Source organism: Cyclopterus lumpus, chromosome 8 (assembly GCF_009769545.1).
Source record: "Cyclopterus lumpus isolate fCycLum1 chromosome 8, fCycLum1.pri, whole genome shotgun sequence".
Taxonomy (NCBI): Eukaryota; Metazoa; Chordata; class Actinopteri; order Perciformes; family Cyclopteridae; genus Cyclopterus; species Cyclopterus lumpus.
In genome coordinates, this window is record NC_046973.1 from 7,002,207 (window position 1) to 7,013,371 (window position 11,165).

Sequence of the window (11,165 nt, forward strand, 5' to 3'; positions counted from 1 at the left end):
TACATTTTCTTTTAACTAATCATTTCAACTATTGATAGATGAAAATCCTGCATATCTGAAGTTTCAACTTTTTAGGAACTGACAAAAAAAAGACAAGAAAGTTGTGTTTCTGATTTGACTGGATTGTTTGATTGATGAAAACATGAAATCACTCAATACTTATCTTTAGTTAGGGTCAATGGACCAAAAAAAACCAAAAATCCATTGGCAAGGTCTTTTCAATAAATGTAACAAAATGTGTATCAAAAGCTGTACATTTCTTTCTGGTCAAGTTAAAATATACCTTGACTATTGTTTTATTACACTCATACTCTGCTGTGGATAATTATTGTCATGATAAGCTATTTTGGGTGCTCTTGGTCTTATTAATGTGTTTTCTTTCAGGAATGTAACCATTTATAGACAAGACTCAGATGTAGAGAGCTTTTGGTCAGATTCAGTCAGTGGGAAGTTGGTGGAAATAAGTCCTAAATCCTGTCGTCCTTGGCGCGGGACGTGACATCTAATCAGGACAAAACAAGTCAAGGAAACCAGTCTTAGTATCTTCGTGATATTATGTTGCAGCCTCCCGTTCCATTCACAGCTGAATCGGATAGCTCAGGCAGTGTTATGTTATTCTTTTCAGGGGTGTGTACAGCTCAAAGGTTAGAGAAGTGAACTTGTGAATGGAATATCGCTTGTTAGAAAAACCCGCCTTGACTGGGAAAAAGTGACAGAGGAAACAGAGGTAACCGTCCCAAGTGGAGCGACCGTGTGAATTTTCTTTACTTTCAATGTACAAAAACATGCCGACAATGTTGTCTGTTTGTACACAAAATAATATGATACAATATGAAAAACACATTATAGTATGTGAACACACTATAATAGTCGTAAAGCAGACGCAAGGACATTTTAAGTGTAATTAATAATGTATTCCTCAACTATTGTAAAAGTGTAGCTGGAAAAATAGCTGGAATCATATTTATTTATGTATGATTACACACATTAACACACTTATCACCACAGCTGTGAGTGGTGAAAAAAATATAAGACCATATTCTCAAGTATTGCATGTACCTAAGTACAATTTTGAGGTATTTGTACTTTCATTTCAAGTATGTTCTCCACTTGACCCTGATTGGAATAGAAAACTAGTTTTAACTGAATCAGCTCCAACAGAGTGATGCTGAACAATGACGCATCAGTATCAGTAATCTAATATTGAGATTTATAATAATATATCGCTCGGAAGGGCTCTATTATTCAAGCAATTACACTAATAACGTTGCTGATGTTTCTAAAGCCTTTGATTTGTCCACATTGTGAGATTGCTGTGACCAACATGGAGAGCATGTGAACAACGTGTGTCTCGCCATCAATCATCAGTCACAGATGAACGCTGGCTTGAATCACATTTAGTGAATCAGAATTCTTTGAGAGTTAAAACCTGTATCACTGACCACCAGTATACTGTATATTAGTGTTTACTGTCTGATCATATAACTTATTTTGCTTATGGAGACGTTCATTGTCCAGCTGAGCACATCACTCAGTAGTACTAGCAGCTCCAACCTCAACTTCTGCAGACGTCCAGTATTTGATTACAGCAACAGGCTGATTGGATTACAGGAGGAATCGACTCAAATACCGACAGCAGACGGAGCAACTGGAGAACCAGCGGGCAGAGAGGACACCAAATATTCAGCGCACACAAACAGCAACATGGTCAGCCTGGATTATCACACCGAAATGATCTGCTAAAGGACGCTATACCTTCAACATCTATTAGGACTTAAGATGTTCAATGCCAGCCATGCACTTCCGTCTCAGGCCGCCGCCGCCGGTCTCCATCTGGCAGATACGTGTCCTTGTTCTCATTGTGAGATTAGTGGGTTGAATGTTTCCCTGAATAATTATTTCTTAATTTTCTAATTAAATTTCACAACTGATTATAGTATCAAATATTGTATTATTTGTGCAGTAAATCTTAAACATTGTTGTAAAGGAATTCTTGATGTGTCATGCGTGACAGACCATTCATTCCCACTTTTAATCCATCGCCTCTCAGGACGCCATGCTGAGAAAGACATCAGCAGGGTTATTTCATATTTCTAAACATCTACACCGAGAGAACAAATGGGGATCGTCAATTATATATCAATCACAAACTGTAGAATAAAGGTGTCTTTTAAGTTATTAGTCAATTTAATTGAACTTGTTTTCACAGAAGCTCATTTAAAAGTATAGATGAGAGACATACTCCAACTGACTCCCTAACTATAGGTAATTTATAATCATTTAGCAAAGAATGAAGAACCTCTTTGCTGCCCTCATGTGGCAAATTAATCATTTTACATGCAGTAACGGGAACACCTTTCACAGATAACATTTTGACTTGCCAGAGTAAGAAAACAAAAAAAGGTGTAACAAATGAAATCAAAAGTAGCTGAATTTAATTTAGCTGCTCTGAGCCATCATTATTAGAAACACCTATGCTCTTCCTACTGTGACTAGTCAACATGTTTGTTAGTCTTTAGCTACAGAATTATGCATTAAGATTCTGTACGGATGCAACATAGAAATATATATATTTTTTGTGTGAAATACATTTTGCTAGCGAAAGCCAAAACCACACAAACTAAGAAGGCATTCAATTATTAAATACATTTTATTACATAAATGGCATAATTCTGACAGTCTAGTATTTTGACATAACGAGAGCTAAACATGTCAGGTATTTTGGTTGGGTGAACCTGCACAACAGAGTCACAAATTCTTTTTAGTCCTTTCTTGTTTGAGAGTCGTGCACGGGTGCATGTACTTTATTTGTATATTTCTAGAATTATTTGATTTGACGAGAAACAGCTCAGATAACCTAACCTCCCCCCTCCCCAGTCCCAGTCCTCTGCAGAGTTTCCCTTCAGCCCCAGTTGCACTGGTCTTCATCTTTAGCCGCCAGGATGTCTGTGACCAGGCCGGTGCCGATGGTCCTGTTTCCGTCTCTCAGGGTGAACCTCTGGCCTTTTTCCAGAACCATTGGTTGGCGGAGCGTGAGCATCAACGAGGTGTCCTCGCCTGGCATTACCATTTCCTTAACAAAGACGAGAGCAACATACAGGAGAGTGGTTACTGTCCTTCATTTTTGTATAGATTTGACCTGAAACATCCCAAAGCACACGATGTTCACAACATGCACTATCTGGGTGAATTGTTGTCGATGGAATTAAATCTTAAAAAGTATTAGACAAATATCCTTTTACTGAAAGGTTGAAACGCACAAACCTTGTCATCGGGCAGAGTGATTCTGCAGGCCATGTCCCAGGTTAGAGAGAACATGACGGGCATGAAGTTGGTGACAAACGGTTTGTGTCTGCCTCCCTCCTCCTTACTCAGAACATACACCTGTAACACAGGAATCACAAACACTTCAGAGTTTAGATTACTGGATACAGAGAAGTGTGTATTTCTTTTTAATTTCTTTCTAAATAGCAAAAACATTTTACAAAAATAAATCACTGAACAAAACATTTTTTTCTTTGTGCGCAGACAGTGTGAGTAACTCAGTAAATGATCTGTCGTTACTGTGGCATCTGGCTGGTCTCCCAGTTTGCCTTTAAAACTGTTCTTGGCCATTACACCTGTTGGATTATTTACAGTCATATTAGTACTTTTGTCTTGTCCCCAATTTAAATTAGCCCTTTAGATTAATTGTACAGAAATATTTAAAATGGAGTGTATAACAACCGCAACTGTGTGCTCTCAGACCTGGGCCTTGATTTTCTGATATGGCATGATGGCTCCTGGTTTGCACATCACCATCCCTCTCCTTATGTCCTCTCGCTTCAGTCCTCGAACCAGAGCGCCCAGGTTATCTCCAGCCTCTGCCCGATCCAGAGACTTGTGGAACATCTCAATACCTGAGCAAAACAGAAAGAAATGCAAGATGCAATTATTGCGTCTTGCAATAATACAGGATTATATAACCTTGAACTCAGACTAATGCTCAGCAGCATTTTTAGATGAGAAACTCATCAACTCCTTTTTCCTTTATCAGAAGGTGTCTTTTAAAGCCACCAGGTCATACCTTTTAAGATGTGTGTGGACCCCTGAGGCTGTGTGAACTCAATATTTAAATATTTAAGATAAACACATCTCCCAAATAAAAGGTTGTCAACTGTGCATATATCCTGAGAAGACTATGACATATGATTCACAACATTTGCATACTTATCAAACCATTCAGTGAGTTTTCATGCCCGGTATGGAAGCATCAACATTTGGTTCTGGCTTTTCCTTTAATATGTCACCTGGTGGTCCATGTGCTTTGTAAACAGTACAGGAGCTCCTTCTCTGAATTTCTGTTACTTTTTCCTTTCACTCACCTGTAACCACTGACTTGAAGCTGCGATTGTGGCCCACAAACTCACAGTCGTCTCCTTTCTTGATAATACCCCTCTCCATAGTGCCGGTCACCACAGTACCTCTGCCTGAACAACACAAATGATCACACTCAAATTTAAAGCAAGTAACTTTTAAGCGTCACCGTCTTCTGACTTTGATTTGAGATGCTGCATTTTACAACCAGCAGAGCAAATCAGTCAAATGTCACTACTAAACACAGGGAACTACATATAAGTTATAAATGAATTGCAAGTAACTCATTCTGCCAAGAATCCTCCTTAATTATAAGCCTTACAGTTAAATGTTGAGATGAAAAATGTGCATTCTTTGTAATTTCTTCATACCTGGGATTGAATAAACCCCTTCGATGGGCAGAAGAAAAGGTTTTTCAAGCTCTCTTTTGGGGAGAGGAATATAAGAATCCGCTATATCCAGCAGTTTCATCACTGCATTTACACCAAGTTCAGGGAGTCTGTTCTGAGATGGAGCAAAACAAAAAATCTGTCAGTTCACATACAGATGCTTCACATCAGAGACTCAAAATGTACCGACATGGCCGTAAACTACAAGTGATTTCAACAGTAGTTTAGATCAGCACAGTATTAACTAAACTGAGACAAATGACTGCCAGCATTCCTTTACCTCCAGGGCGCAGAGGGCTGAGCCTATCACAACAGGCGTGTTCTCGCCATCATAGCCAAACTCTGTGAGCAGCTCGCGGATCTCGATCTCCACCAGCTCCACCATCTCCTTGTCCTCCACGACATCGGCCTTGTTGATGAAAACCACCACATGTTCGACTCCTATCTGCCTTGCCAACAGAAGATGCTCTCGTGTCTGAGGCATCTGGCCGTCAGTGGCCGCCACCACCAGGATGCAGCCGTCCATCTGAGCTGTCCCAGTAATCATGTTCTGAAAAAAAGAAAAGAGTTCAGGGTATTTAAAGAGGATGAATTGCCGTTTTAAGTCATTTATAATGTAAATAATTCAGCTTTAAACACTTAAGGAGAAACAAGGTTTCTAAACAGCTAAAAACAACAACAAAGTTGCATCCTGAGGTTGGTTGCAGGTGCTTTGTTGAAGTAAAGCAGATTACCTTGACGTAGTCGGCATGCCCAGGACAGTCTGTGTGAGCATAATGTCTGTTGGCTGTGGTGTATTCTACATGAGAGGCGTTGATGGTGATTCCTCTTGCCTTCTCCTCAGGGGCATTGTCAATATCTTCATACTTTTTATAGTTCGCACCACCAGCCTCAGCGAGCACTGAGGACCCAAAAACACATCACGGTCAAAATTTAGATTTCTCGTTTCACAACACTGGCGACATGAGGCCTTGAGTGGAGACATTTAAGTGTCTAGATCAAATCAAATATGTCAGTGTGTAAGAGTTAAAAGTAGGGACGTCAGTGTTTCTACCTTTTGTGATGGCAGCAGTCAGGGTTGTCTTGCCATGATCAACGTGGCCAATTGTTCCAATGTTGACGTGGGGTTTGTCTCTGCTGTATGTCTTCTTAGCCTCTGCAGCGAAGGTTCGCCGACTCAGAGGCACAGCTCCCTACATGACAAAGACAAAGCCAGAAATTATACAGTCACAAAATCCATGATAAACAGTGTGTACATTGCAGTTTGTGGACACACTCACCAATTTGAAGGAGCTGTGCAGGAGGCTTGGCGAAGACAGCTGAAGAGCTAAGATGAGAGAATCAAAAGATGATACGAATGTAAATTAAGATCATTGCTGATCATTTGACAGGATAATCCAGTAGAAGTATCTTATTCTATAATTCCACCACTATTTGTTCCAGTTTCAAAATACAAGAATGGAAACTTGTTGAATCCATTTTAGCGTCATGGAAGGCATTAAACTATCATTTTCTATTTTAGTCTCACTGTGAAATGTCCCTCAGCCCCTCAACTTGGCCAGCAGGATGTCAGTGTCTCCACATTTTGTTTTTGCCTATTCCTATTCAAATTAGGTGTCAAATAAGAGAACATATAAAGCATGACTGTGATTATATTTACAAACAAACACTCAAATACTATTATATATGCTTATTTATTCAGACACCGAACAAACCCTGCAAACCAGGAGACTCAACAGTGTTATTCTCCTCCGATTAAGCGACTGTTCGTTATTTATACAGTGAGCTTCGGTAGCTACAAAGCTTTTCTATAATATAAGCACGTTTCAATAATCATCAGTCAGCCCTCATCTTCGACAAGCTGGGTCGTTAGCTAAAACTCATTGGTAACGTGACCTTGCTCTGCTAACGAAGAAACAGTAGCGTCTCTTTTTTTTATGATAGATTATGTTTCTAGTAAACAACATCTTATGTGCAGAATAAAGCGGGTGCGACGAGAACACAACAATGCTGAGATGCAATTCGTCAGTAACTACAAGAGAATAAAAACATTTTACCTGAGAAACATGCACGCAGTCCCACAAGTGACGCCATCTTGGATGGTTAGGCTAACCAAAGACGAACAAAGAATGAAGAGAGTACCTGACCAGGTCCACAGCTGTCGCACCAAGCAGCTCCACCCAACAGACACACATTTAGTTATTATTTTAAACTCGTCCACTGTTAGTTTTAGGATACCTACAACAAATCAGATCTGAATAGTTAGGCTTTGAATTTCTCGAACTTGCTTAATTAATGGTGTAGAAATCATAAAATTACATATATTGTAAAATGCATGTTAATACTGCCCTGCAATAGTCTGGCGACCAGTGTAGGGTGTACCCTTCGCCCAATGTCAGCTGGGATCGGCTTCAGCCCCCCTCAACGACCCTGAACAGGATAAGTGGTGAAAGATGATGGATGAATGGATATTTTAATACAGGTATTTCATATTGTACACTGTGCCTTCGTTTGGGGAAGGGGGAATTCACCGTCGACTGTATATAAGAAGGGATTCACCAGAGGGACTCCTCTCTCTGTTACTGAAATGCTTTGAACTTCGCGCATGCGCGTCCACGACAGGGATTTACCGTAAACACTATACTATGGTGGCGTTTGCCGTTGTGCCCTTTACATGCTTTGGTTGTGTTACTGTCAGAGTTGCTGTATCATATTTTTTGTCGAACTAAATTAGCGTAGGAAGTGTGAAGACTGAAAAGACTCAGAGGTGAGGAATAATTCGGCAAAAAACAATTTGCTTGCCAATTTGGTTTAATGTTTACGGTACATCATGGCAGCCTCCTTGCCACTCGTGAGTTCAGCTAACGTTAGCTAGAATGTTCTAGCTCATTCGTGTTACTCTGAGGAAAGGGGCGCTAACATACTTTAAAAGACACGGTGTCCATTTATTCAACACTCTTCACAGGACTCGTGTCAAGGTAAGTTGTGTTAAGATTAAGGTTCGTGTAGGGATGCTGTGTTTCTGCTTTTTATTATTGTTATTAATATTATGTCTAAGTAATGCGAGCATCTTTAGACTAAAGTTAAAAACTGTCTGCTGGGTTTGCGTCCTGTGTTTTGGATTCATATTCACAGGCCGTGACGACGTCAACTCTTCAGTTGTCCCTGTCCCGCTGATTCTTTTGATGTCTTGTTTCCACCTCAGCGGTGCACATGATGGCAGAAGACAGACCGACCAGGAGATATCCCCAAAACCTCCAGGGTGTCCTGCAGCTGGCAGTGGATGTCGGATCAGCCCCAGAGGGACCTGACTCTTTTCAGCCGATGTCAGAGGAGGTAAGTGTCTGTTAGATGTACATTTACAACCTGAGAGGGCTTTGGGCAACACACCTCGTTGGGTCCAGACTGTCTAGCTCACCTCAGTTATACCTCACAGGACCAAAGGCCTAATGAGGAGCATGTGTTCATACAAATGATTACGGTAACATATGTGTTTATGACACAAGCAGAGCTGGAGGTATTTGATTCGAGTCAGTCCATAGACATCATTCGTTCAATATTTTGATCATTGATTGTGATAACACTTTTACACAAAAAGGTCCACATTCACTGGTTTCATGTCATACCATTTTAAGATGTGCTGTTTTTCTTAAACCTCCTATGTTGAGATACACCTCCTATGACTTTTGGAATTATGATGATTAAATGTTTTAAAAGGACAGGGTTAGAGATTTCCCATTTGTATCTATGAAGACTTCTACCTGTCATTAAAGGTATGGATGCTGAAACATTATTCTACTAATACTCTTTCTCTGTTACAGAGGAAAATATGGCTGAGAGATGCTCTAGCAGATGTATGTAAAGGGCAGATGGATGAAGTGGAGCAGATAAAGCGGTGCTTGGCCGTCTTACGTCGGGAGGAAATGAGCGAAAAGGAGGGAGAGGATGAGAGGGATGAAGAGGATGAAGATGAGCGAGTAACAGCCTTTGAGATCCTGTCAGAGTTGTGTGAGAACCTGGACAATGCAAGAGGTTTGTAATATATAGTATTATACTTTTTACAAGCACTCTATAGGTCAGATGTTAATATGAGCAAATAGCTACATAGAGGTTATGAATACAAAATACTTGAGTGTGTACCCTGCTTCTCTACTTCACAGACCTAATGACTCTAGGTGGACTGGAACTGTGTATCTCCCAGTATCTGTGTCATGCCCAAAGTGGCCTGAGGTGGCGTGCTGCCCAGCTCATTGCTTTCTGTGCTCAGAACATGCCGCAGGTGCAGGTCTACTTGTTTAGCACCGGGGTTCTGCCGAAGCTGCTGCAGCTGACCGACTCAGACCCCGACTCCACCGTCAGAGTAAAAGCCCTCTACGCTGTGTCGTGTGAGTATCTAAGACATTATTGCTCAATACTGGCTACTTGAATCTAGCTATTGATACTGACTAGTAGTTTAATCAGGGGCATTAATGGGATTTTTGACAACACTAAAGGAGAGCATGGAAAGCATTTAGACTAGATTGTAATGCTTTGCGTTTAGGATACAGTACACCTCAGAACTGTAACTGATGTGGTTGTGACTTTAGGTCTGATTCGAGAGCAGGAGGAAGGGCTCCAGGCGTTCTTGTCCCATGATGGCGTCTCAGTGCTGATGCGAGTCATGCAATCGGACATCGAGAAGCTCAGAACCAAGTCTGCATTCCTTCTGCTGAACCTGCTGACGTCACATCCCAAACAGAAAGGTACGAAGGAGAGGGGCATCGAAAACAGTACAGTGCCCTTCAACAACAAAGCTGTCGATTTTTCATTTAGTTTAGTTTTTGGTCAAAAAGCATTCCTCAGTAAAGTTTACCACTATTAAAGGAGTATGCAGACTCTTCTCAAAATCTAGCTTTTTCCAAAGCTAGATTTTGAGAAGAGTCTGCACACTCCTTTAATAGTAGTAAGGGACACTTGATAACCGCGATCATCTTTGAGTGAGGGATCATCTTCTCAGGCAACCTTTGCTCTACAAAGCATGTTAGCACTGACAGTGAAGTTGTTTCTTTCATTTTGGGTCTGTAATATCTTTATCTGTTTCCTCCGTCCTGCAGACACAGCTGTCTCCATGGGTATGGTACAGCAGCTGGTATCGGTTCTCCGCACGCCACACTTACCTTTCCATGAACACGTGCTTGGCGCCCTTTGCTGGTAAGAACCACTCTCTGCCTTTCTGTCTGTAATACTCACAAGTGACATCGATTCATGGTTCACTTCAGTAATCACACCCTTTTATGTGTCTATCTGTCTAGTCTGGTGGAAGACTGTCCACAGGGTCTCAAAGACTGCAGGAATCCTTCTCTGGGTCTGAAGGAGTTACTCAGACAGCGAACCACAGAGCTCCAAGGAAAAGAAGAGAGTCAGGTATGTCCTAGGTCTTTGAGCCTGATGGTGAAACTGGGTTCAAGCGAGTATTGTGAGAATTCCAAAATAACATCTAGTGTTTTTAAAATATTGTGCACAGTAGTAAGTCTATCAAAAAGCAACTAACTGTTGACCATAAACCTTTTCAAGTGCTAACTAGATGCTAAAATGTCAATACTTGTAGAAAATTGTAGTCCGATGAAGGTATTAGTTTTAAAATGATCAAGGTTTAGACTTATACCATGTCCAGGAAGGCTTCTGAAGCCACATTTATGTTTCCAACAGGAAGAACTGGCCTTCTGTGAGCAGTTGAAGGTTATTTGTTTCCCCGGGCAACAGTCGGATGACAGTGGGATGGATCGCTGAAGTCCTAATGGACTCACCTGTGTTGGTTTCATTGTGCAAAGATGTAACGGAACATTCTCGATCTGGGTCATGGATGTTAAGCAACATTTTTGTCTGTTAAAACAGATGCTGTCCATATTTTGCATGTCATGCAGGAGCTGGATTTTACTGTGTAAATAACTATGTATAAAATACTTTTCAATTCAGCTGTCATTTTAGTCCAGTGTTTTCAGTTCCTCATAGTATCGAACCAAATACCAATCCCCATCACAGGTAGTATGTAAAGTACTTCCTATTTTAAATGTTAATAGATACACCCCAATGTTACATGTGCAACTTATCTTTAATTGTTGTAAGTTAGGTTTGTCTGAAGTCTCTGAGATAAAGTATTTTCTCTTTAATTTGAATTGATTGTCTCTATAATCAGGACAGAATTTAGTACATCCTTGTTTATTTTATAACATTGATTTATTATTGACAAAACAAATTGGTGTATTTATATACATATAATTATCTCATGTGGAAAACATTGCCACCACATTCATGTCATGCAACAATAAAATATTTTGGCACAAATCACAGAACATAGATATTATTTTCACCAATATTTGTGGAGTTTCTTTTAGTTTTCTTTGTAGACTGGTATTTTAATAATGATTATTCAAACACATC

General features: G+C 40.3%; 2 protein-coding genes across 3 annotated transcripts; one reads left to right on the forward strand and one right to left on the reverse strand.

Annotated features, from left to right (window-relative positions):
- Positions 1-2,631: 2,631 nt before the first annotated feature.
- On the reverse strand, positions 2,632-7,288 carry tufm (Tu translation elongation factor, mitochondrial). The gene is made up of 10 exons (XM_034538546.1): positions 6,803-7,288; positions 6,026-6,072; positions 5,800-5,938; positions 5,480-5,646; positions 5,026-5,295; positions 4,728-4,860; positions 4,365-4,469; positions 3,748-3,899; positions 3,265-3,384; positions 2,632-3,073 (listed from the first exon to the last, which is right to left on the reverse strand). The coding sequence occupies exons 1-10, from the start codon at positions 6,837-6,839 to the stop codon at positions 2,903-2,905; spliced, it is 1,341 nt and encodes a 446-aa protein (XP_034394437.1). The 5' UTR covers positions 6,840-7,288; the 3' UTR covers positions 2,632-2,902.
- Positions 7,289-7,587: 299 nt separating this feature from the next.
- On the forward strand, positions 7,588-11,069 carry hspbp1 (HSPA (heat shock 70kDa) binding protein, cytoplasmic cochaperone 1). Of its 2 annotated transcripts, none has more exons than XM_034538547.1 (8): positions 7,588-7,723; positions 7,951-8,081; positions 8,567-8,777; positions 8,906-9,130; positions 9,332-9,487; positions 9,839-9,935; positions 10,037-10,148; positions 10,434-11,069. In XM_034538547.1, exons 2-8 carry the CDS (start codon positions 7,959-7,961, stop codon positions 10,512-10,514), a joined length of 1,005 nt encoding a protein of 334 aa, XP_034394438.1. In that variant the 5' UTR covers positions 7,588-7,723; positions 7,951-7,958; the 3' UTR covers positions 10,515-11,069. The 2 variants fall into 2 exon arrangements, with proteins under 2 accessions (XP_034394438.1, XP_034394439.1); XM_034538548.1 differs by having other exon boundaries at positions 7,636-7,723; positions 7,881-8,081.
- The last annotated feature ends 96 nt before the right edge of the window (positions 11,070-11,165 follow it).